This window comes from Leopardus geoffroyi, chromosome A2 (genome assembly GCF_018350155.1).
Source record: "Leopardus geoffroyi isolate Oge1 chromosome A2, O.geoffroyi_Oge1_pat1.0, whole genome shotgun sequence".
NCBI classification, from domain to species: Eukaryota; Metazoa; Chordata; class Mammalia; order Carnivora; family Felidae; genus Leopardus; species Leopardus geoffroyi.
In genome coordinates this window covers 136,357,720-136,385,206 of record NC_059331.1, presented here as the reverse complement: position 1 = coordinate 136,385,206, position 27,487 = coordinate 136,357,720, and the positions used below count along the sequence as shown (strand labels likewise).

General features: G+C 39.7%; 1 protein-coding gene across 8 annotated transcripts in view; it reads left to right on the top strand.

Annotated features, from left to right (window-relative positions):
- CTTNBP2 (cortactin binding protein 2) overlaps positions 1 to 27,487 on the top strand; it is a 166,926-nt gene that overhangs the window by 90,202 nt on the left and 49,237 nt on the right. For 6 of the 8 annotated variants that reach the window (XM_045495409.1, XM_045495407.1, XM_045495408.1 and 3 more), the window contains exons 4-8: positions 3,708 to 5,352; positions 11,296 to 11,499; positions 12,858 to 12,957; positions 15,234 to 15,384; positions 19,710 to 19,964. In XM_045495409.1, the coding sequence (XP_045351365.1) occupies positions 3,708 to 5,352; positions 11,296 to 11,499; positions 12,858 to 12,957; positions 15,234 to 15,384; positions 19,710 to 19,964 (2,355 nt within the window). Of the gene's footprint in view, positions 1 to 3,707; positions 5,353 to 9,701; positions 9,742 to 11,295; positions 11,500 to 12,857; positions 12,958 to 15,233; positions 15,385 to 19,709; positions 19,965 to 27,487 lie in introns of those variants that run through there. The other 2 variants (XM_045495410.1, XM_045495415.1) reach the window with 2 other exon arrangements.

Here is a 27,487-nt window from a genome sequence, read left to right as displayed (position 1 = left end):
TCTATTCTCTAGATCATTGTTTGCCTGGAAATGTGTTTTCAGAGGAAAAACACTGCAAAAATGGCATACTTTTAAATAGCTCAAATAATTATTATATTATTAATTGAAAACATAACATTTTTTAATGCCAGGCACAATGGCATATGCTTTATATGCATGGCCTCATTTAATCCAATAAAGTAACTCGTATTATTGCTCTGTTGTGCAGATAAAGGAACCAAATAGAAATGATCTGGTGAGAGAATTTACCAAAGTGACACAGCTAAGGTGTTTGGGATCAGACCTTAGTACATCATCACTTACTGTTGCAAGCACAAAGACTTTGTCTCTGGGCCAAAATGACCAAGGAACTTTTTCTGTAATATAAAAAAAAAATTTTATATATGGAATATACATACATTTTATGTATGGTTTATAAACCAATTGGAGCCAGTAGAGAGGAAGATGTTTAATATTTATAGAGTGTGATAACTGATAGAGCAAAGCTCAGGTGACAGGAGAGAATGAAGTTAATTGTTGAAGAAAGTCTGTCCTTGAACAGATGGAAATCCTCCCTTAGAGTGAAGGGAAGGAAATATATTGGTGTGGTTTTAAAAAACAAACAAAAACATGCTTAAAAGAGGAGACAGAATGTAAAATGAGTGATTTTTTTTGATAAGAGAGTCTGTTAGGGTAGACTGAGAGTTTGTTGAGTGGCTGTTGGGTGAAGTTTTAGGGAGAGTGGCAGAAGTTTAAATAATTCCCTGAAGTAAATGGTAGAGGAGGCTAAACAGTTAGGAAGAGTGATTGACTGGAGCTCAGAACTCGTCTGGAGCCCTGTGTTTGCAGGTGCATTGATTATGTGGCTTCCTCTGCTGTCTATGGTGACATTAAAAAAGACTTGTGTTCATCTGAGATAGGATTTACAAGGTCTGAGTGGTGGAAGGACAAAGATACAAAAAATTATGGGTGCTTTTTTTTTTAAGATTTTATTTTTAAGTAATCTCTACACCCAATGTGGGGATTGAACTCATGACCCCAAGATCAAGAGTTGCACACTCCACTGACTAAGCCAGCCAAGCACCCCATGGGCGCTTTTGTAGTAGTATAGTTTTCTGTATAAATATGTGAGATTTGCTGAGTTGATCTGTTAGAAGAAGTCTTTCTTGAATTTGATTCCCAAGTGTGAGATGTAAGTTATTTCAAAAATAAAATGTGATGATCCCTAGTGAGGAAATAGTGTGGGCAAGATGTATGATGTGGTGAGAAAAGCTTGGAACAGTGGCTCTGAGTGCCATGATCCTGACACTGATTGATTAGATGACATCAGAGAAATCACTAATTTAGCCCCCAGTTAGTTGTTGTGCAAAATGAAGGTAGCCCTTAAAGTTCTACATCTTTTTTTTTTCCAGCTTCCAAGATAAATGATGGAACTCATTTTTAAAATAAGCTGAAAATTGACCGCTAGGTTTTGCTTTTTCAACATTGCCATAAGAATTTAGGGCAGTGGTTAATATAAAATTTAAAATCTTCTTAATAGGTCTAACTTTGTGTATGCCTTCCACAGAAACTTAATATTTGATGTATTTAGAAGGATTAAATATGCTTTGACTATAAGTCACATTTCCTGTGAGGCACCTAGATGAATAAAACTATGTATATAAATATAGTAAATGACAGCATTATTTTCCCCATGTCTTACCTTACCTATTTAGGAAATCACCCCTTAAATTTCATGTAGTAGAATAGAGTGTATGCATATAAACAATTGTCATTTATTATTCTGGGGGAATTCTCGGTATTCCTGATCACCTACTTATAGGACCCATGCAATGCTATTCAATTTCTTCAAGGCAGGAATCATCCTAAAGTAAATGAATAATCTTTGACTCTAATGAGCCATTCTCTCCTTTTGGTTCCCTGACTGTGAAAGTAATGGATTTATTTTCTCAGCAGGGTGAGAAACAGGAGCACATTCTTACAACTGCTGGATCATGTGAGCATCTCCTTCTGTTACTGATGACTAAAAACTGACTTAAACAATTACTGGATCTCATGAAAGTATATTTATATTTAACATCTGGGGTTGGTAGTCAGTGGGGGGAGTCCTTTCTGTGTCTTTATCAGTTAGATCTGTAACTTTTATGAATCTGAGGGCCCTTTAATGGACTACCAATGGAATGCTTCTCTAGCTGGGAAGGTGAGGCATGAGGACCTGCCTGACTGCTGCAACCCAGCTCGGGGATTTGTCCTTCATGAGCACCTCATGGCAGATGCTATTCTGGAAAGAAGTGAGAAACCTGTGCAAACATGTTACAGTAGTGCTTCTCTGAGGTTGTAAGGCCTGTGTACCCAGAAAGGCCATCAGGGTGCAGAACTTTTCTTGTTTCTGTGAACTACATTAATTTCATGCATCCAGTCAACAATTTATTAAGCACCACTGTGTGCCAGGTCTTGGGAACACAGCAGCAAAGAAGACATAGTCCCGCCCTCATGGATTCACATTCTAGTGGGGGCAGGTAGGTGCTAAACAAAGAGTGATGAGCACAAGAGTGGAAGAGACCATTGTTTTCTGTGGGGCAGTGAGAAGGAGGCCTCACTGCAAAGGTGATAGTTGAGCAGAGGCCTGGAGGAAATAAAGAAGTCAGACTTCGTGCTCTTGCATGCTTTTCTGCATATTAAAAAACCACACCTGGAGATACAAAAGTATTTTAAAAGCTCCTTCTCTACATTGAAACTGGAAGAATGGTTTGGTTTTTTTTTTTTTTTTTTTTTTTTGGTAAAGCATGAATCCTAGGGGCCTGTGGCTTGGTGGGCAGACAGGGTCTTTTTGTGAAGGAAAAGATGCCCCTTCTTTCCAGGCAGATGCCTGGACAGATATTGGGGGGGTAGACAAGGGCTGGTTTTTGGCTCCGGCTCACCTCTCCATCACCTCTCCAGCTGGTCATCGTTGTGTGGTGCACAAACTCCTTAGCCCAGGGGCCCTGCATGAAGGTGTGTGGTGGCATTCTGGGTAGGAGAACCACAAGGTCAAAGATCCTGAGGCAGGACGGTGTTTAAGAACCAGGGAGGCCAATGTAGTGGAAGCTAAGGGAGCAAGAGGGATTGGAGGAGACGGGGTCAGACTTTGGGTTTATTGATAGTGATTATAATTTTAGTAAGATATTTCTTTAGTTCTTGCAGGTTTTCAAAGAACTTTCATATATGATTTTGTATGATTTCTAGAGCAGCCCATCATAAGCTTGCAGTTAAAAAAAGTAATACACTTAGCAAGTACGGAAGCATAGAATTTAACTACAGTTCTGTTTTCAGCACTTTTCTTTATACTGCACCTTAAAGGTTCATTAGTAATCTTAAGGCATTTAAACTTAAAAAAAAAAGCAACACCAGTTCCCTTACAGAGTTCTATTTTTACAAAAACAGAACTTTCTGAGCTCTGTTGTGATTTGAAGTATCAGATTACTGTTCTTTTTCTGTAGTTCAATAGATTTTTAAAACTTCTCTATTGCTGTGACTTAGATGTATTAAGTCATTTGCATCTATTTTCTCATTTAATGAGTATCTAAAATATTATCTTTCATATCACAACACATCTTAGAACTGTGTCATTTTAGCTAACCCAAACCACACAGTTGTTACACAATTAATAAAACTCTCACACGAAGCACTTCTTTGGCTGAAAGAATTCTCTGCATATTAATCGGGGCTGTCCTATGAATGTCTTTCAGCTGGAGATGGAAAAGCTTCAGCTACAAGCCGTTGAGCAAGAGCACCAGAAGCTGGCGGCCCGCCTGGAGGAGGAGCGGGGCAAGAACAAGCACGTGGTCCTGATGCTGGTCAAGGAGTGCAAACAGCTCTCAGGCAAAGTAATAGAGGAGGCCCAGAAGTTAGAAGAGGTGATGGCCAAACTGGAAGAGGAAAAGACAAAGACAAGTGCTTTAGAAGAGGAACTGTCTGCTGAGAAACGAAGAAGCACAGAGATGGAAGCTCAGATGGAAAAACAGCTCTCCGAGTTTGACACGGAACGGGAACAGCTTCGTGCTAAGCTGCACCGAGAAGAAGCACACACCACTGACCTCAAAGAGGAGATAGACAAGATGAAAAAAATGATTGAGCAACTGAAAAGGGGAAATGACAGCAAGCCAAGCCTCTCTCTGCCCCGTAAGACAAAAGATAGGCGCGTGGTCTCCATATCTGTGGGAACAGAAGGACCTGTGACAAGGTCTGTTGCTTGCCAGACAGACCTGGTGATAGAAAGCACTGACCACGTGAAGAAGTTGCCTTTGACTGTGCCCGTAAAGCCTTCCGCAGGTAGCCCCCTAGTTCCTGCCAACACGAAAGGAAATGTGTGCACCGGTGCCGCTCTGGGCAGACCAGGTATTGACAGGCAGGCTTCCCATGGTGACTTGATTGGCTCCTCTCCGCCTACTGTCCCACCTCCAAGTGCAAACAGAATTGAGGAAAACGGACCCAGCGCTGGCTCAGCCAGTAGCACACCCCCACTTCCCAATAGCACTGCCCCTCCCACCGTGCAAACGCCAGGCATAGCTCCCCAGAGCTACTCACAAGCACCGCCTGTGCACAGTTTACATTCACCGTGTGCCAATGCGTCTTTGCATCCAGGTCTCAATCCACGAATCCAAGCAGCTAGATTTCGATTTCAGGGCAATGCTAATGACCCAGACCAAAATGGGAACACTACCCAAAGTCCTCCATCAAGAGATGTCTCTCCTACAAGTCGTGACAACCTAGTGGCCAAACAGCTAGCTCGGAATACTGTGACCCAAGCACTGTCGAGATTTACAAGCCCTCAAGCAGGAGCACCCCCAAGGCCTGGAGCAGCCCCCACAGGGGACGGTGGCACCTGTCCTCCGGTCGGTCGGACCAGTTTAAAGACTCCTGGTGTAGCACGAGTTGACAGAGGAAACCCTCCTCCTATCCCTCCAAAAAAGCCAGGGCTCTCCCAAACTCCTTCTCCACCACACCCTCAACTCAAGGTTATTATGGATAGCAGCAGGGCCTCCAATGCAGGGGCCAAAGTTGATAACAAAACTATGGCTTCGCCTCCTTCCAGTTTGCCACAAGGGAACAGGGTAATAAATGAGGAGAATCTCCCTAAATCATCTTCCCCTCAGCTGCCACCAAAACCATCCATAGATTTAACTGTGGCACCGGCAGGCTGTGCCGTTTCAGCCCTGGCCACGTCTCAGGTGGGTGCCTGGCCTGCTGAAACCCCTGGACTGAACCAACCTGCATGTTCAGAAAGTTCCCTTGTCATTCCCACCACCATTGCCTTTTGCTCTTCCATAAACACTGTTAGTGCCTCATCCTGTAGAACAGGTGCCTCAGACAGCCTCCTGGTAACAGCATCAGGTAAAGGGATTGCAATATTATACCCTTTTTTAAGAATGTGGCCTGTCTTCTCACTTGCTTTAATTTCCTTCACATTGCCTTGAAACTTTTTTTTTTATTTGATAGTTTTTTCTATTGCTTTCTATTCTCTTTTCTTTTCTTTTTCTTTTTTCTTTTTTTGTTGTTGTTGTTGTATTTTTCTTTAAAGGCTCCAGGGTATGGTGATTCATCTTGCTATATGACTTACGGTTCCTTTATGCTAAGTGCTTTCTTTTTTTTTAAATAATCTGAAAGTAATGGTTTGGAGCACATGGAGACCATTAATTTAGAGATACTAAAGCAATTTCCATGGGAAGAAAGACACGCTGTTGCTTCTTTTCAAATATTTATCTCACAAGACTTTAATATTAGAGGGTCATCACTAGACAATCTGTGTTCCATTCTATCCCTTGTGAGATAACGTTAAAAAATCCTTTCAAGTGGTTATTAACACTACAGTCTATCTTGGGGATTATCCAGTTGATTAGATTCACTCTGTAACTGGGGTGTTCTAAGTTTTAATACCGGTTTGATACTCTTTTTAACATCAAAAATAGAATATATATGTTTTAAGTCTCTGTTCTAAGTTTAGTTTATTTCAAAGCTGTTTACTCTGTTCCAAGCTGTTGTCTTCCAACCCTTGAACACAGATGGATAACTTAGCATGTGGGCTGTATTAGAAAAGGTTTTCATTGCAGATGTGGTTTATGAAGTCACTGAATCAGGGACTCTTACACAAAGAAGCTGATAAAAAACTGGATTTTCCCCTTTTGTTATATGGTGCTAGAGGAAGCATTGCTTTTTATTGACGTGACTGGATTAGTTCTTCACTGAGGAAATGCGGCTCTAAAATAACGTTTGTAGTGTCAAAGTTCTGTTGAAACTTGAAAAAAGTCTCTTACTGTGGGATCTTAGTGGCTACCAGAGAACACTGGTTCTAATGAGTGGGAACTTTAAGCATTGAAGGAAGGTTTGGGTAGTGTTGCATTTAAAACTCAGGGTAGGAGGAGTGGGAATGAGAAAAATAGGTACCACTGTTCTTGCTAATTGTTAGGTAATGAGAGCAATATACCAGGACTCACTTATCCAATTATAAGCTGTCTCCTTGAAAGTATGCTGCTTGAGAGGCTGTTTGTATTTTGGTGCATAATTGGGAATTGGAAACAGCATGGCCTTTGATGTCAGTCAGATCTGCATTAGAATCTAGACTCTGCAATTTATGGCTGTGTGTTTAGGTGATTTTCTTGGACTGAGCGAGTTTTCTCATTCTTAATATGGAGCTTATGCTACTCATATGGGGTAGGGTGGCTATTAGGATTAACTATCATAACGTGCAAAGAGCTTGGTATTTTAGCAGCATGAGTGATGAATAAATAGAAGTGATATTGCTTCATTGATACTGTTGCTTAAAATATTTTTGAAAATTTGCTTTAGAATTGATGTCACTATTATTGCTTTGTGATGTCTTTACAGATGTTCAACATTCCATACTTTTTATTCAAAATGGTATACCCGAGCTGGACAGCCCTTCTCATGGCCTAAAATGATGTTAGCTTCTTCCATAGCTAAATCCATGCTCAAAGGAAGAATTTTTGCTACCATTCAGGAGAATCAGAGAATGTACTGTAAGGTCTTAAGGCAGTGACAAAGCACAGGTTCCAAAAATGTTTGCAGCAGTGGTGGTGCTGTTGACATAAACTCACAAACTGTAAAACAGAAAATACTTCCTGGGATACAGATAAATTTTGTCAGTTTTTAAGAACTACAAACCCATCTTCGCTTTGTACCTTGATGCTTTGGCATTTATTGCCTCAGTGGTTACTGTGTTCCAAGGTTCAGCTTCAATGTCTTTTGGTTTCAGTAGAAAAGCTTTAAAATCGGGATCCATAACCAAGGAACATTTTGTCAGCAGGATCTTAAGTTAAACTTTAAAGACCCAAGAATTCTAAGTTTATTATACATTGGCCAGAATGACCTAACTAGGACAGAGTGGAATTGTGGATAAAGGAGCTATAATCCCTCTGAAAAAAATGCCCTTTGCTTATATCTAGAGAGCAAAGGAGAAGAAACAGTGGCAGCAAAAGAAGTAGCTGCCACTGAGGATACGTGAAACTGATTCCTCATTTTCTATTCCCTGATTTTGCAATTTGGCCAAAATCTCAGAATTTCAGGATTATGCTTGGTGGGATAAGTTTCTGTGTTATTTGATTATAAGGAGTTTCGTAGTCATTCGGCAAGCTTTTGGGAGCATGTAGTCTGGGGAATAGAAAAGTTATTACAGTTACATAAGAAGGGTGATTAAATCAGCCATGGGTGTAGGTCAGCCTAAATTTTCCAAATGAGATCTAGGATTTCAACTGCTTTCCGTTTGGATTGCCCCTATTTTTGCTGCCATGCCATTGCAACTAGGAAGCACCAGAGCTCCTTCCATCCTGCTTCTTAACCTATCTGTGCCTGGGTGAGCTTGTGCCTCTCCAGATCATAAGCTCATTGAAGGTGATTAATCTTCTTAACAGCCACTAATGCCATTGTGGTTGGTAAGAGAAGGGCATGAGGACAGAGCTCCTCTGCCAAATCCTTGGTAGATAGATGTCTGTTCCAAATTCAGTGAGAAAAAGTGCTCTGGGCTGAGTCTAAGAAGGAGGGTTAGTCCATTTCTGCCTCTCTCTAGTATCACCCTAAGAGCACATTCGCTCTGAGTCATTAGCTTTCTCCTTTAAAAATGAAAACATTGACCCAAAAGAAGAATAATAGTTCCAGACCAGAAAGACTTACTAAACTTGCCTGTTGAATTTTTCAAACAGCAGTAGTACACTACCTCTCCTTTCTTGGAGAACCACTAGATCCCACAATCTTTAAAACTGTAAAGTTCTGAGTTTCTGTATCAGCTTACATCTGTGACAGACAAACAGTTAGGATTAAGCTAAAGTACTGGGGAGAATTGCAATGACAAAAAGATACCATTTTAATTACTCTGTTAGCAATTTTTATGGCCAAATGTTAAATTTTTAAATGGCATTTTGAATTCTATAAGTGAATTAAAATTTCTTGTTCCTCCTGAACTTGTCCAATGAACACGTTTTAACTGTTAGATGAGCAGAGGCCTAAAACCAGAAATCATCCCAGGCAACTGAGTTTTCATACCCTTGGAAATTTGTTTTTGTTTTTGTTTGGTACATTTTGTTTAATTTGGTTCAGACAGTTTTTCTTAGTTAAACATACACTTAAAAAATTATCACCCATGTATGATTGGCTTGAAGTCTAAATCCAAAAATGAGATTGATCTGAGCCATGACATTAACCTTCTCTACACTCTGAAGCTGATGCCAGAAGCTGTTCTCAATTCCTCTTCCCTCTTGCATTGCATGGTCTCCGTTCCCTTCGTCCACCGCATGTTACTAATGTTTGCAGACTGCAAAGCTGAATGACCTTTTTCTAACATCATTAAAGTAGCCGTATGACGCAGGTCTGTTCTCCCATTACTTAACCAGTTAATGAATATTACCGTTTCTTATCTTTGTTGGGAGTTTCAAATGAACAATAAAGTCTCATGGTGAATTTTTTTTTTTCCAGTATTTATAGCAGGATTCATTAAAACAAGCAATTGGAAATGACAGTGGGGATAAAAAAAAATTATTTAAACTTTAAGAATACTTGGTATTTATAGAGCATTTTTATTTTGTAGAATATTTTTAAAATATATTGCACACCTCTAAGCTAAGGAAATAAAAATTCATATATATTCCTCTGTTGCTTTGTCTGACAGAAAACTATGATTCTTAGGTGGTCTAAAGATTGAGAAAATTTTTGAATAAGATATTTTCTCTTTCAGATAGCCTGGCATTAAAAATAGGGCTTTCCAAGTTTCCACATAAGGCAGTTAAAAATATATCTATATTTAAATTATTCCTCTAAAGCATAGAATTGCATTGGAAAGAAAGAAAGAAAGAAAGAAAGAAAGAAAGAAAGAGAAAACCCAAAAGAATAACAAACCACTTGATATATACCTGTTGATATTCTTTACAGGGTATCAATAACCCAGACGCTTTGAATGAGATAGAGGAGGTGGGAGTAGAGGGGCTCAGAGGGAGAGAGAGGGAAGGAGAGGGGTGGGGAGAGAGGGCCACACAAGCTCCAGGAAACTCACTGTGTGTGAGCCACATTCCCTCCTGTTCCACCGAGGACCTCCGTGCAATGCCTTCATGTTACCTTTGTGTTTGCTATGCAGTCAAGGCATCATACCTTGGTGTTTATAATTTCTCTGTTTATCATCCATTTCTAATAAGTACTGATTTAATTTTTGTGGGCTTGTTTTTTTGTTTGTTTTTAAGAAAATACAAAAGGTAAAATGTACCAGAGAGGAGCCTTCTTGTAAGTATGAAGTAAAAATACTACTTTTGTAAGAAGAGCTAATGAATATCAATGGGAAAATATCATAAAGTTTAGATAAATATTTAATTTTATGAGCATTTGAATTTTGTATGTCATTGCAGCCTAATAGGGTAAAACAATAAATTATTCATGGACCCAAAGAATTAATTATGAAGATGTAATATCCAGCTTTTAATAAGCTGTCTAGTTTTATTTTTATAACTTGGTTTTTTCACAAAGAATTTTTAAAATACTAAGGAATCCTTTGATTTTAATATTTATTACTTTAATGTTAATTAAGTCTCAATTATCTGAATCTATTTCTTACTAATGTAACACCCATATACTTAGAATATTATCCTGATAACCAAGGTGGACGGAACATAAAACATCCATCTATTGTGTCCTACTACAGAGAATGTTACTGGATTTATGTAGAAAATGTACCCTGAGGAGTGAATATGTGCCCATAGGCCCCTGCATCTACACTGACGTTACTCTGAGGTATTTGGGGCTTCATAAGGAAGAAAGTAAATAACTTATTTTGAAAGTTAATTGTATCTAAAACACACAAAATACCTATATATCACATTGAATAAACATTTTTACTTTACTGTTTTTACAGCCTTTTGACCAAGGAAGAATTCAGAAAATTTTCCATGCTATATGCAGCCGACTTCACACACTTAACAGATTCTCTTCTAAAGCTGCTAAATACTGATGAGAAATATCTAACTATGATAACTCTTATGATTCTTGTTAAAACTATATGGTAGACTGTCCTGTTTTGTTGGCTGGCTAAAAGTTTCTGGTACACAATTTGTAAAGATGGCCACAATTTGTAAAGATAAAGTCTTCAGAATTGTGTATTGAATATTTGTGCCTGGATACAGTATTCTAGATATAATTATATGTGTTGTGCTTCTATAGCTCTGGATACTAAATAGCACTTGGCCCCCTCCATTATTTTTATTACCAAATAAGGGAATTCAAGGAATATAGATTTCCTGGCAGTATTTGGTCCATCTTAATGGTCTGTATATGATTTTTAGTTATGTACCTTGCAAACATTGCAAAAGGAAAATCTGTATTTCTTACAGTTATTTCTATCCTATACCTAAAGATGTCCATTCAGTTTTTCAGACTGATATTGAAATTGAGGAAATCCATACATGATTTCAAAATTCAAATTGTTTTGAAACCCTGAAGAGGAATTTGAACTTACAAATGAGACAGCCATCTAAGTTTCCTAAAACCAATCACCACTTTAACATTTATCTGTGTAAGACTGACAACTAAAAGTAATTTGTCACCATGGATGTTAATTTAATTAGCAGATGCAAGATTGAAATAACAGTACAGATTTGTGCTAAGTAAATATTAACAGATTGATAATGTTAGAAACCACATAATCCTCTAAGGGTACGTGTTCGTGTCTGTGTGTGTGTGTGTGTGTGTGTGTGTGTGTGTGTGTGTGTAATTCAGAAACAAGTGGGTAATACCTGTCTCTTGTCCTTGCTCCTACTCTCTAACTAGGGTCACTTTAACCCACAGGCTGGTCACCCTCCCTAACCCCTTTGCTAATGAGTGGTGGTCCTGCCCCCCTGGCTGGCAGGCCCACCCTTCTTCAGCAAGCTGCTACCCAGGGAAATGTCACTTTATTATCAATGCTGCTTAATGAAGAAGGACTGGACATTAATTACTCCTGTGAAGATGGCCATTCTGCCTTGTATTCTGCTGCTAAGAATGGACATACAGGTAAAGATGGCAAGATCTTACCTCATTGTACCACCCTCTTGCAAAAGGATGGAGAGCCAGAAGCACTGGTAACCATTGTTAGGAGCAAAATGTTCTTTTGGTTTTGATTTTTTTCTTACAGGTAGTAGTGGGTAATTTTTTTTTAAACATGATTCAAAGACCTTGTAAATATTGGAAAAAAAATCCCAATTGTAGTTCTGTAAAAATGTAAGATTTTATTGCAGCTAGCAAAAAGTAATCTTTGATATTATGCACAATGAAATGTATTGTGTATGTGGAAATTTTGGGTCTACTATGATAAAGCACATTTTAGAATAAAGCCTTCCATCTGTGATCACTTTAGTCAGCACAAAATAGCTCCAATTTGTCTGTTAGAAATACTTGTGTGTGAACGTCAAAGTGACAGGGCTTTCGCACATGCTATAGTGAGGGCAAATTTTAGTAGTTAGGGAAGGTCATGGGTCTGAAACTGTTCTGTAGTGGGAACAATTTATAGTTATTTGGATTTTTTAAGAGAACTGAGAAGTTCCACAGCTACAAATGACATATTGACAAAGTCTGGGAATTATTCTTGTTTCTTGTGGTCTAATTTACTAAAACATATGGTAGTGCAGAAAAAGATGATTTGACTGCAAATCCAAAATCAAATAAGCTGCATGATTGTCGAGTAATTCATTGAAGTTTTCAGAGCTTCGCTGTGTTCAAGTGCACTAAATGGAAGAATCTAAAAGTTTTAGAAGTACTTTGAAGTTCTTCTTTACTTCAGAAGCATTGTGGGAATTTTCCTTAATGTAGAGAAATTAAGTCTAGTAAATGCCATGAGGAAAATGAGGCCTAGATGATATTTATGCCGGAGTCAGGTAACTTTGTGTGGGATCTCCTCACCCATGAAATTAAGTGTAGGATGACCACCACACAGAAGCATTTTAAAGGTTAAATATCACAAAGTGAGAATTTAACTATTTAAATACAAAGAATGGTATTTCAGTTTGGTAAGTAGATTTAATTCTATCCAATAACATTCTTTCCTGGGATAGGCTGGTAGAAAAACATGGTGAAACATTTTCTGACACATAACAGCCCTTTAACTCATCAGCAACTCCTCCCAAAGCAACACACATACACACACGAATATCATGTCTTAGTTGGTGAGTCTGGGCATTAAAATCCTCAGGAAAAGAGTCTACTTTCTCTGTAAAATAGTCTGTGGAGTCTCATATCCACCACGATGGAGTTGTCAGATGGACTGTGCATGGGAGAGGTCCTTTGAGTTTAGCATCTATATAGAGCTCGTTTAGAATTTGGCTCACCATAACTCTAAATGGGGAATGTAAATGGCTTTCTATTAAAATCCATAGACTGTGTGAGATTGCTGCTGAATGCAGGAGCCCAAGTCAATGCTGCTGATACAAATGGCTTCACACCCTTGTGTGCTGCAGCTGCTCAGGGACATTTCAAGTAAGTGATGCTCTTAATTCTCCCCCCCCCCCCTCATGAAAAGAGTCTTTTTATAATTTGCACACATATTTTAGTTCTGGCTGCATGTGTAAACTAGTGCTTCAAATCCATTGGCAAATAAATTCACTAAGTATATTTGAGGATTTAAATGCAATGTAGGATCCTAAATTTGCTCTTTTTCTTAAAAGGTAAATAGCTGTATATGAGGGCAGTAAAGAAGAGAAATAGGTTATGTTTCAACCTCACATGAATGAACTTGCTTCTAAAGAAGATAATCTATAGTCTATCAACATATATGTGGTGATAAAATACACTGTTTTAAAGACTGTTATTCACTGTTTTCCATTACCCCAACACAAAAAAAAAAGCTTCTTTTTTTTTTTTTTTTTTTTTTACTTATGATGGCATTAAAAACAAATCCTAGGGGCGCCTGAGTGGCTCAGTTGGTGAAGCAACCGACTTTGGCTCAGGTCATGATCTCAAGGTTCCTGGGTTCAAGCCCTGCTTTGGGCTCTGTGCTGACAGCTCAGAGCCTGGAGCCTGCCTTGGATCCTGTGTCTCCCTCTCTCTGCTCCTCCCCCATTCATGCTCTGTCTCTCTGTCTCTCAAAAGTAAATAAACATTTTAAAAAAATCCTAGAATTATATTAATTAAAATAACCTTAACTTCCTATTGGCAGTTGATTCAGTGTTAAATCTCAATATATTCACCTTGTCTTATCGTTTAAAAAAAATTGAAGCAGTAACTTTTCATACTAAAAGTAATTAGAGCAGAAGCCTAAAAGAACCTATCAATGGAAATACGTTTAGGTTTAGCAGGTTTCTTCAGTAGCTTACCAAGTCAGTTGAATATAGACATGCCTTTTTAAAATTAAGAGTCATAGTTTAATCAAATAGAATGTCACTAAGTTGCTTTCTCTTCCTGTGCTGAACTGTTGTGTAGGGAATGTAAAGCTGTTTTCAACTTTTTATCTAACCATCCTGATAGAAATGTTCTTTAACATATTTCTTGATTCCTATAATATGGGTTGTAAGGTTCACACTGTTATTATAAATGTAATTCTTAAATATTCAAAATGCATCCTTAAATTATAACATTTTTCTGTATGTCTAATGCATACCTCATGAGTTCATTGTTGAGGACCATAGATACTGGTTTTGCCATTACGTTTTGCATGTATCCTGAGTCCTCGGGAAGGGATTTTTTCTTCAGGGCTACGCTTTTACGTTTACTGTCACTGGGCAATATGTAGTGCAGCTTACTTGGAAATTATAGAGTCATAGGAAGGCAGGCGTGGTTGGCTTTGCAAAAAGGAAGACCCCTAGGGGTTGATTAGTTTAAATGTGTATGAGATACAAACAAACGTCAATATGTAACTTAAGTTTTAAATATATATGAATAAACGAAATATTTTCAAGAAAAGCCCAGGGAGAAGAGCATATATCTAAAGTAAATAAATGAATATGGTGTAAATTGCCTTTTTTTTTTTTTTTTTGTAAATTACTTCTTAATTTGATTATGATTTAACCCTCTTTACTCCGTTTATTCTCATCTAATTTTACAAACACAAGCTCTGGGTGTTTAGCCAGTTACTAAGTGCTACGAAGTCTTGAATTTACCTCATTTCTTTCCTCCTTGATTCTCAAGAGCAGTGAATTTCTGCTTAGATGTCTTTTTCGTTGTAAACTAGTCCCCCTTCAGGAGACAGGATAGCCTCTGCTGTCTCTTCTCCCCAAGGCAGCCCTTTTCTCTGCCTCCCTGCTGCCTTTTATAGTGGAGGCACATGGTGCCCTGCTGTCTGAGCTATTTATAATTATTTTCTCAAGTGAAAATCTCAGAATGACTCAGCAGTCTTTTTTCAAGGTTTAAGTGATTTTGAACCACAAATAATATATATGTCAACCACAGTTCCACCATTCATCCAAATTAGTTAAACATACTGCAAGCACTTTTTTTTTTTTTACAAGTTGTTTACAGAGAAGTGTCAAAACCAAGTTTTAGCACTTGACCAATGCTGCTATTTAAAATTTTCATGGGGGTAAATTTGTGGCTAAAATATAGCTTCTAGCCTTGCTATAAAACAGTATCCATCAAATAAGACCCACAGTAATTGATACACATCTATCTATCTCTCTATAATGTATTATAGATATATAAACAATTGATGTAGACAGATACAGAATTGCTTTAGCATTATTTTCTATAATTAACATCTTGGTCAGATGCTTCAGAAATCCAGCCAGTTTTAGTGTAATTAATCATGATCTTGTGTTTAGGTGTGTAGAATTATTAATTTCATATGATGCTAACATTAATCATGCTGCTGATGAAGGACAGACACCTCTATATTTGGCCTGTAAAAATGGAAGTAAGGAGTGTATTCAACTCTTATTGGAAGCTGGAACTGATCGAAGTGTAAAAACCAGAGTGAGTACCAGTTCTTTGGGTTTTGTACTATAACTTACCCTGTCGGCCAACTCTATAGCTAGAAAAAGAAAATACAACAAAACCTTGGATTGCGAGTAACTTGTTCTGTAAGTGTTCTGCAAGATGAGCAAACATTTCTGATAAATTTTAACTTGACAAACGAGTGGTGTCTTGCAATAAGAGTAGTACATGATACCAAACATCACATGATCGCAACTGAGCCAATGGTTCTTGAAATTCGCTTTGATATAAGAGTGCTTTGGATAACAAGCATGTTTCCGGAATGAATTATGCTCGCAAACCAAAGTTTTACTAAAATAGATGCTGCTTGGTGTTGCTTTTAGGATATCAGATATGGAAGTGTCTGACCTCTGACTTCTGTTTGAGCATCTGCTAATGAAAAGCCTTGTCTGGTAGCTTAACTGGTCCTTTATCCTCTGAACCTCAGATTATTCACTGTAAAATAGGAAACTGAATACCTGCATCCTGGCTGTTTTCAGAATCAGGGGATATAATGGAGGTGTACTTTTTACTCACTCAACAAATACTTCCTGAGCACTAGCTATGCTAGGGACAGAAGAGACAGCAGGAAGTGAAACAGTCCTGCCCTCATGGATCTTATATCCTCATGGGGCAGGAGGGGTGACAGTAAACAAGTAAGTAAATAGTTAGTAGCTGGATGTTTAGAAGATGGAAATGCCTGGGGTCGGCACTACTTCAGAGGAGTTGGTGGGAAAAGTCTTTGTTGAAAATGTGACAGTTGAGCCAAGACCTGAAGGAAGCAAGGGTGTGCGCCATGAAGAGATGGGAGCAGGGTACCAGCACTGAGGCAGGAGAGCAGTGCAGCCAGATCTTTGTGGCCAGAGGCCCACCACAAAGGGCCTTGTGGGCCATTGGCAAGGACTTGGAATAAGGGCGTCGGATGGATAGCTTTGAAGAGAGCAAGGACGTGAACTGACTCATTTTTATGAGTCACTCTGGCTGCAGGTTTGAGAATAAACTGTAGGAGTGGCAGAGCAGCTGCAAAGAGAGAGCCGTAGGAATCTTGTTTTACTCCAGGGAAAAAGTAATGGTGGTTTGGATCAAGGTTGAGGGGTAGAAACAGTGGGGATTGGTCCAATTCTAGATATATTTTCAGGATGCATCGTATAAAGAGCCACAGAAGTATCAATTGTTGCAGTAGTGACAGTGGTGGTGATATAAAACTACTGCATATTGCCTGAGAGATCAGGCTGTGAAATCAAACCTTTTTGGGCTTGGACCATGCCTACACACAGCTGTGTGAGCTTAGGCAAGGTATGTTACTTCTCTGTGCCTTGGGTGACCCCTCTACAAAATGAGTCTAAGGGTATTAAAGTGAAATTAGCTTATCTACATAAGGTAGTTGGTATAAGTGCCCTGGGAATTGTGAGCAGTAAACAAATGTCAGCTGTCCCCATGGTCACCATCACCATCAATTACAACGTAGGAGTCAGTTGTAACACTTACAAACAAAAGGGAGTTTTGTCACAAGACAGTGCCCATTGTCAGTACTTAGAGGAGGGTTATTTGTGCTCACTGTTCTTCCTCTGACTGATGTTTGTTATTGCTAAGATCATGCAGCACCTCACAGAGTTCAGGGTCATTGTCTAATTTGCCTCAGAACTAGAAGCACTGTGTGTAGAAATCCACTAGACCCCAAGTCGCTCTTGACTCCATCCCACACAGTTCTGTTATCTCCTATACAAGGTGCACAGATAAAGTCCAAGGGATTTAGAAACTGCAGACTTTTGGAGTCTCATGCATGGAAGAGTCCTTGGATGATACTTTTGGCTCAGCCACACAGAAATGCATTCGAAACAAACTTTTCAGTCAGCCCTCCCAAATTTGTCTTCATCAACTCATTGTGAACCACTTGAAGACCAAGGAATCTGCCCTGTGCACACTGACATCCATTTCTCTGATGGGACCCTCTGTGAGCTTTAGGAGTTATGGAACTTCCATCATGATCCATTCTTCATTGGGCTCAGGAATTACTTTAGTTTTGTTTTTGCAGCTTCCTAGAATATTTAAGGTATAATAATCACCATCCTACCCTATGTTCCTAATGAAAGACAAGTATAGACATTCAATTTCCAAAGGTTATCTGAACCTTGGATTTCTTCTGTTAATAGAGAATTGGTCGTGTTGTGTATTCCTCTCATAGGAAACATCCTGAAGATTTCCTAGAATAAAAAGCTGCATTATCTAATTTATAGATCACCCTTAAATCCTGTGGGTTTTGTTTGTTTTTGTTTTAATGGCAAGTGCACTCCTTACTTAATCTCCATCATCTGTTTAACCCACTCCCCACCCACCTCCCTCTGGTTTGTTCTCTGTAGTTAAGACTGTTTCTTGATTTGTCTCTGTCTTCTATTTTTCCCTTTGCTTATTTGTTTTGTTTCTTAAATTCCACATTTGAGTGAAATCATATGGTATTTGTCTTTCTCTGACTTATTTCGCTTAGCATTATACTCAAGCTCCATCCATGTCATTGCAAATGGCAATATTTCATTTTTTATGGCTAACTAATATTCCATATATATATATATATATATATATCTCACTTCTTTATCCATTCATCAGTCAGTGGACACTTGGGCTGCTTCCATATCTTGGCTGTTGTAAATAATGCTGCTATAAACATAGAGGTGCATGTATCCCTTTGAATTAATGATCATTAGAAGTATAGAGGCTCCAAAATACAGAGATAAACAGTAATGATAGAGGATCTTAAGGGAATAATTATTTCTTATGACTTTTAATAAGAAATCAAAGGAGAATGGTAAATTGAAAGTTTTTCAGAAATGATTACATAGCCTTTGTAATGTAAAAATTAGGGAAAAGTCAAGAGATTTGACTAGGGAAGGTCAAGAGCACTTACACTCTGGTGCCTAATTAAGGCTGAAAACCAAATAAAGGTGTCTGTAGCCCAACAAAGAACAAGCCATGAAATGCTTTACCTAGCTCTGGTGTATGCTTAAGGGCTATAAGGTATTCCATTTACTGCACAGCCGTGATCTTGTCTTAGCCAAGTCAACTTCATGGGTATGAAGTACAGAACCAGAGAAAAATCTGCTTTATCAAGGGAAGCTTTAGCAAATGATCAGATGACTCACTATAAACATACCTTGTTACCGCTTACTGTTTTTCTCCTGCCTTCTACCCCATTATTTTTAAAAAGTGTGCTTTAACTCACTGAAAGATTTGTAACATAGCAATATGAAGTACCACATGAAAAAAAATAGGCCAAAAGGAAAATAAAGCCCAAACAACAAATCACCAAAATAATTCTGTTCTTTTATGAAAGTCTTAAAAATGTAATGAAGACAGGTACTTGAGTGAAAGGAAGACCCTATATAAAAATGAGAGATTGAAAGAGAACCAAGATTTTCACTTGAAAAGTGCTTGTCAAGCTTCAGGGAGTCCGAATAATCCAGGGGGCTGGTTAAAGCACAAATTGCTGGGCCTTACCTCCGGAGTTTCTCATTCATTAGGTCTGGGTTGAGGCTTAACAACTTTCATTTCCAACAAATTCCCAGGTGATGCTGATGCTGGCTGGTCTGGTGACTACACTTGAGAACCACTGCCTTAGGAAGAGCTCTGAGTTAACAACTCTAGCAACCTGCTAAGTCAATGCTAAAGGCTTCACAGTAATGTATTCTAGACAATGGGCCTAATAATTTTACTTGGAACATTTCCTAAGCGTGCATTTATCAGTTTCTAGCTGCAATCCCAGAACTCTCAATAGGGGCACATAGACACCTCATGAGGTTATTTGGCTTTGTTTTTCCTATATGTCTACCTTTTCCTTATTATCTAGAATTTTTCCTTCAGGAATCATTGACATAAAACTTTGATCACCAGTTAGGACTCTGCCCTATAAGTAAAACTGGATTATGGCAGCATTCATTTAGTACATTACTAATAATACCCTACTTGGATATAAATTTTTAAAAATCTTTATGCTAAAGTTCATTCTCTTTTGTATTCTATATAGAGATTTTGTTTTGCCATATGTAGTCCATAGTTACCAGCCTGGACAGTACCTGTTCACTCCAAATAGTTAACTGCTAAGTGGAAAGTCTTACAAAACAGCAAACATGAGTCATAGCATTGAGAAATATGGTAATTGACAGAGGTCAGTGAACTTGACTCAGCTCATCAATGATATTCAGGATTGGAATGCCTGCTTTTCCCAGCTCAGTGGTTCATGCCCAAGAACATTTAGAGGTGAACTTTAAATAACACTGTTCTCAACATTAACGTTGTAATCAATCCTTTCCTCCTGGTCATTTTATCTTCAGGATGGCTGGACACCAGTTCACGCAGCTGTAGACACTGGTAATGTGGACAGCCTCAAGCTTCTTATGTACCATAGAGCACCAGCTTGCAGAAACTCTTTGCATGAGGAAGAGTCTGAGTCAGTTGTCTTTGACTTGGATCAAGGAGAAGAGAGTCCTGAAGGCACATCCAAGCCTGTTGTTCCTGCAGAACTTATTAACCACGCTGACAGAGAAGGCTGGACCGCTGCCCATATTGCTGCTTCAAAAGGTTTTAAGGTGTGTCTCATGGCCGCTGGCCTCTGGCCTCATTGCGTGGTTGTAACTTGATGAGTGACAACATTGTCTGCTATTGACTGAATGCATTTCAATGGAATGATTGGAAACTGAGTGAAAACCATTGCAAGAGATGATCAGCTACCAACATGAACTGAATTTTTTTCTGTCCAGTAGTATTTGCAGTCAACCATATATGAGACTTTTTCTAAAAATCGTACTTGGAGTTTTTTAACAAATGTGGGAGTAATTTCAGACATTTATTTAATTTTTTTTTATGTCTTGTAAAATTAGGAGAAAGAGTTTGGTGTTGATTTAGTGTACTGGATTGTTTGATTCAAAGGCCAAGGCCTTGGTACTAGTTAGAGTGAGGGCCAAGACTGAAATGCATGCCCTTGACTCTGAACTGCCTCATTTACATCCTTCCAGTGCTGTTTTACTGGTAGGTAAGAGGGAGCTCGAGATTTCACTCATCAGAGTAGAAAGTGATACTGATCATTAAGAAAACAATATAGTATGCCATTCACTCATGTTTCTTTTTTTTCTGTGTTGATCAGTTTAGCGATAATATAGTTTCGCAATAGAAAGCTATTAGGAAACTCCTGAGTGCAAGGCACTGTGTAAGCTAATATTTGCAGGAATATTTATACCATTAGCTAACTGCTAGTTCAGTGGCAAGAGTATAGGATACAAGACAAGTGTAGGATAAGAGAACACAAAAAATTAAAACCAGGGTAATGGACATGTGGTTGGAACACTATAAAAATGCAAATTTTATTTTGTTTTTTGAAAAAAGACAATGCACGTATTTCAAGAAGCAGAGTTTCAGGGATGTTAGGCTCAGAAATGGCTGTTTCTGGAGGCAATGGAAGTGATTTGGGCCTTGCAAGGGGGGGTTAACTTTGCCACTCATCACTGAGATTGGAGAATAGTTGAGATCTGGGAGCAGCGGGAACAGAGAAGGGGAGCAGGGAAGTGGGCTGAACACTGGCTGAGCTGATGAGGGGTAGTGAGAAGTAAGATGGGACTGGGAGCTTCCTGCGATGGCATGGGCTTCAGTGACATTTTAAGGAGTTGGGGCTTTATTGAAAGGTCTTGTACGAAGGAGCAAAACAATCAGCTCTATAGTTTGAATGATTACTTTAGCAACAACTTAAAGAAGATTATGTTATGAAACAATTGGCGGCAGGGAGAGAGACTAGGTGAAAGATGAAGAGAGTGGTAGAAATAATGAAACACATTACAGACCAGAAATGTCCATGGATTGAAGACAGATGAGATGCAGGAAAAGAGGGAGCTGACACGAAGGGAAACAATGACATTCCTGGAAAGAGAAGAGGCGTCATTATGATTAACAAGATAGAACGTGGGTTTAGACATGCTGGATTTAAGTGCTGTGAGAGGTTCATCCAGATGGAGATCTCTGGGAATAGCTAGAAATTGCATTTGGAGCTCCTGGTTGGGTAACTTCCTGTTATTATGATCTAGAACAGAAGCTGTTCACTTTGGGCCTCTTTTTTTTTTTTTTTTTTTTTTAAGTGAGAAAAAGGCATGATTTAGTTCATTGTGGAGGTATTGCTTGTTAGTTTTGTTCCATTTCACGCTTTAACAAAAAGTACAAAAATTTTGTGAACTTGATAGACGTGTCTTGATTTGAATGGGATGCAGTACATATGACATCAAAGTTTTTAAGAGACAAAGATGTGAAATGTGAAAAGTTTTCATTTGAAAATGCACCGTTAATCTAAGACCCTGAATCTCATTTGATGGTGGAAGGGTGCATTGAAGGAGTTGTTTTCAACCTCTTTCCACCGCCTCAAGGAAATCTGAAGATAATGCAAGGTGCTACTGATAGTGGGGTTGTGCACACACACAGCCTGGAGGCAAAAAAAAAAAAAAAAAAAAAGCCAACAAAAGAAAACCTGAGCATCACTGATCCAGAATGTTCAGCTGCTGAACCTCTCAAGCTAGGCAGAGAGAGAAAAACCACTCCCTAGGGTGAGTTACGCTGCAGGGTAGGGCACTTGTGTTGCTGCTCAACTCCTTTATTATGAACTCCTTATTAGTCCTGCTGCTTTTTGTGATCAAGGATGGTATCTTCATGGATCCCCAGGCCCCTGGTGCATGTAGATACTTGGTCATTGTTGAGCAAAGGGGAAGAGGACATTTTCTCTCATAGACTCCTCCTGTATTCTCTTTAAGAGGCATAAGATAAATTTTTAAAGAGAGGTTTTTAAAAGTGATCATGACCGACAACATTCACACACTGCTGAGTAAAATCATAGATTAAAATGATTTTTTTTTTTTTTTTAGCCCTGGAATGGATATTTCATCTTCCAGTCTAGCCTCTTCATTTTATGATTAGGACATTTAAACCCTGGAGGGAGTAGTAGAGAGAAGTTGGGAATGAAGCCCAGATTGCCTGATTTCATTATCTTCACATGTAATGCCCGATGTTCTAAAACCTCCCACAAAAGACCACCAGAGTCGTGAGTCAAAGCCAAGCGGCAAGGGTCGTTTATTGCAGGTTCGAACCTGGACCTCTGCGCACTCGTTGCCGGTGACACACAGAGGCCCCGATCAGAGTTGGTATAGGGTTTTTATAGACAGGGACAAACAGCATAGGTGAGTGAGGGTCCTGATAGGTAAATTCTAAAGTAAGGACATTTGTGGTTTTCTGATTGGGCGTCCTTTGTCTGTTACTTGTGGTGGGGGAGAGAAAGAAAAAAAAAAAAAAAGGGAAGGGGATAGGTGAGGAATGTGTTAAACAGGCAAGATTACAGAAGCGAGAGACGCCAGTTGGTTTAAGTACAATTACTCATTTCATTACATATCAGACTACGTTTAGGAAGGTTTACAACCCATTCTACTACACAGCGGGTTACTTCCAGGAAAGGTCTCACAATGCTCTTGGTAAACAGCAAGCAAAACAGACTTCTCAACAATTGTATCAAAGATCCATAATAAGCGGAAAAGAGAACCTAGCTTTAAACTAAGGTAGGGCTGTCATTTGGATTGTTCCTTACACACACTGTACCATGCTGCCTTCCTTCCTAATCAAAGGTATTAGAAAGTACTTTTGCATCGTTGGCCTGATACAGTGTTCATATCCTGACTGAGATAGTTCACCACAGAGGTAATTCATTTACAACTAGTTGCTAAGACTAATTTTCTGAAAAAATTAATTACAATTCTGAGTTAATCATCATGTAGGTGAAAGATTCTATCATGACGACAGTAGATTAAAAAATGAATATTTTTCCTCTGTAGAGCAGCATATATGTGTCCGAGCTACGTAAGGTAATAGTAGGTTATTACCCAAGAAGATGACTTCAGTTTTCTTGTGCCATTCAGTAAAGAACTGTGGGATTTCACAGCTCAAAGGGACATACCTCACTCAGGCCAGCCCCTTCATTTTGCAGATGAAAAAATCAAGTCTCGGAAGATAGTATACCTAATTTCCTAAGATCAGTTCACGGAAGATCAGATTCCCCAATCAGTGCTTTTCCCACTTTAGTCCTTGGTCTTTCTCCCAGTGGTTAAGCAATTTACGCAAATCACTATCTAGTGTTTGGTAATAGGAGTACCTCTCTCTAAAGCTAGCCTGTGACTAATCACTGAGCACAAACCTTTGTTTTCATCTCAGGGCGAATAGAAAGAAGAGTTCTTAGTGAAACTGTCTGGTGTCATGAGCCCTTTACATGTCAAGTAAAACCTATTAGGAACATTTTATGAATTTGGTATCTCTGTTGTTGAGGTTCCCATACAATGAGATTATTTGGGAGGACTGTGTGTGTCCTCCCAATTATAATTCTAGTTTATGTGTATTACCAAAGCTGGTGGCTTCCTGTCACTCAGGCTCTTAGTCTCTCTGGGTTAACATGTTTACTATTAATGCAGACTCCTTCCTCTGCTTCCAGAACACTGCCCCTTCCTCACTTCCCCTCCAACTCGATGACCAGGTTTTCTCTTTTGTTTAACCATAAGCAATTCCCACACTCCATTTACAATTGGCTGGTCCTATATATTTTTTTAATTTTTTAAATAATTATTTTTGAGAGAGAGAGAGACAGAGACAGAGCCTGAGTGGGGGAGGGGCAGAGAGAGAGGGAGACACAGAATCTGAAACAGGCTCCAGGCTCCGAGCTGTCAGCAAAGAGCCTGTCGCACGGCTCGAACTCATGAATCTCCACACCTGTTTTTTTTGTTTGTTTGTTTTTTTCTTTGCCTGTCTTCCAGACATTTATTTCCGGCATCTTGTAGGATGAACAAGCCTGCTGTCCTCTGGTCAGGCAGTGGACCTTGTGTTACCATCTTTAGGCCATTCTTATATTGTATTAGGATTCTGTTGTGCCTGATACATTTAGCCAGAGAGCATCAGGCATTTCCTCTCACACAATAGTATCCATCCCGTCTGGGTGGTCTGGATGAGGTGTGTGTCTCAAGTATAGAGGCCCACATGGGGCCCCAAGATTTAGATTCCCTCTCCTTGGGTCATGGCTGCAGAGAAAAAGATGATAGGAGTCACTAATTTCTTCTTTGTCACATGTGGTTGAGTAGCTGGCTAGGAAAGGAGAAAGATAATATATCTATGAAGTTGGACCAACTCTTTGGAGCTAGAATGTTGTTCATGATAAGTAGAAATCTGTTCTTTGGAATCTGTTTTTGTGTTTTTAATTCTCCATGATTATTTCCTTTTTTCCCCTTAACTTTTATAAAAACATTTTTGGAAAAGCCAGACTGACTCAGCTGTTGGTAAACAAAGGGAACGCTGTTATTTTTTGACATTTATTCCAGAATGTTCAGTGCAGAGTATTGCGTCCTTGCTTAATTTGAGCAGGACGGATTAACTGATAGGATCCTAAAGAATTATTTTATTTTTATTTTTTTAAGTTTGTTTATTTTTAGAGACAGATAGGGGGAGCACGAGTGAAGGAGGAGCAGAGAGAGAATCCTAAGCAGGCTCTGCCCTATCAGCACAGAGCCTAATGTGGAGCTGGATCTGATGAACCAAGAGATCGTTACCAGAGCCGAGATCAAGAGTTGGACCCTTAACTGACTGAGCCACTCAGGCACCCCGAAAGGATTCTAATCTAAATTAGCCAACCAGAGTCCTGCTCCACCCCTCACCTGAGACATGGACTCTTCTGTGTTTTCCACTCACATCTTTCATGGATCTGGGTTTTGACCCTTTTGTTCCTCGCACTTTGTACCTTTTTCCTTGAATGATCCCAGTTATGATCTATAGAAATTCCAAAATGTTATCTTTAGCCCTACCTACTCATTTTCTGATTTTATCCAATAAGGTCTTATTCAGGAGGGACACAGTTTACAGGGCTGATAAGTAGAGCAGCAAAGTTCCTTTGCCCAGTACAGTCGCCATTTATGCCTGTCATCCTAGTGTAATCATTAATAGTGCCCCCTTTTTACTCTTGCAGGTGCACCAGTTTGGGCGGTTGTATGGTAACCCTACTGACCATCATACTCACGTTTGCTTCCATCACACAGCTCCACGTGCCTGCGTCACTGGGTTCCCATGTTTGTCCTCCTCCAGTCTGCTACATCCCTTCTTTCTTAATGCAGCACCATCACCTGGCATTTGTGTTTACTTGCTCCGTCTTACTAACTTAATGAACTTAGATGATTGGTACAACTCCACAGATTTTTTTCCTTCACAAGTGAATTTTGAATATGTCGCCTCCTCCATATCTTGTGGGCGCTACCCTGGGGGAGCCCTCCTCGTCCACTGTCCGAGTTTGTGCAGACTCCGCCAGTCTCCTCATCTGCCATCTCTCTACTCCGTTAGTCTGCCATGAGAGGGGCCTTTCAGACAGGGGAACTTGCTCATGTAATTTCCCTGCTCAGCATCTTTCCAAGGCTCTATCACTTCCAGGATAAGTGCTAGGTTTTTATGATGACAGACAAGTCCCTTCCTGATCTGGACTCAGTTCACTCCACAGAGACACTTCCTGTCTCCTCCCCTAATGTGTTCTGTGCTCTCAGCAGGCACTGCTGGGCTGCTGTGCAAACATCGTGTGCTCTTTCTTCTCTCCCCGTCTTTGTGTCTGTGCTGTTCCCTTTACCTCAAATGGCCTCTTCTCCTGTCCTGACCCTTCCCTGCCTGGAAAACCTCTCAGCTTAAATCCAGGCTTCCAGAAGCTAGGTGTTCCCAGGGCACCTTTCCACACTTCACTTAGAGTGCTTGTACTTTAATTATTTGCATGCCTGTCTCTCTTTCCACCTCCTCCCAAAAAAATCACTTTTCCATCTTTGTATGCGCTGTGTCCAGCAGAGTCTCTGGCCTGCAAGTACTGAGTATTTGCTGAATTGATGAGTGAATGGACTGTTATTACAGTTCTTTCTTACCGATCTTGCTATCACCCTCCTTTCCAGTATATCTTCCAAATGCACCAGTTGCTTTTCAGAATCAAGCTTGTCATGGCACTTTGCTACCTGAGCATATCCTTATGCCTACAGAAAACATATCTTCATGCCAACTCAGCCCTTCACAGCTAACTCTGATTGTCTTCATCTTTGGGCACTCTCCCCTAAATTTACCTTCTTGCTTATTTCCCATTTTAACAGCCTCCCACTCCCCTGCCTGGTAAGGCAGTGGGCACACCCACAGCCCAAGGGTGTTCCCAGCACCCACACTGGCCCACCTGTGCATTTGCAGATTGCTTGTGCTCTCCCTCCCTCTGCCCAATGTCAGATTCCCAGCTCCCTTCCTTGACTTTGGTAGTATATCAAGCTCTTTGGACTTGGGGTTTCTACTTAGTCTCCCTGGCACTTCTACCTTGCTTCTCCACTCTCCTTCAAGGATCATGACAGAGATGGGTCATTGACCCTCAACATCACCTTTCCCCTTCCCCTGTGATGATCCTGCAGAGTTCTGGACCCATGACCACCCAAAATAAAGACCACATTCTCCAGCCTCCATTGCAGGTAATGAGTCCACCTACCTATGTTCTGGCAAGTGGGATGTGAGTGGAAAGATTAAGCTTAAACCACTGCTTTTTAAAGTCTCTTTTATAACAGATGTATCTCTATCATAATTAGTAGAACTTTAGCTTAAATCCATTCATCCAGATCTCTTGCTCAACATCACTTGGGTAGAACCTCTTGCCTGGTTTCGGCCCCTGGGACTCCCTCTGCTACTTTCCAGTAGCAGTGACTGGCATCATAGCATTTATCCTCCTCACAAATGGTGTCCATCGCGGAGAGAGCTTAGATTCCTTTCTCCACTTTTCCCTCCTTTTCCACATAGGACAACTTGGGACATCACCTCAGTGCCATTGTCCCCATGACTGTATTACACCCTGTGGTCCTCCATGAGAAGCAGAACTGTTACCTTACTCACAGTTCCCACCCTCAATTCTAACAGAGCACCTGGTACAGTGCTTAGTTCCTCTTCCTTAAAGTTGTGGGGATTAGTGAGCACTAGGTGCTTGCAAAGTGTTGGAACTGTGCCTGGAACTTACTATGCACTCAAGTAATTGCTGTGGTGGTGCTTGTAAAGTGTCATT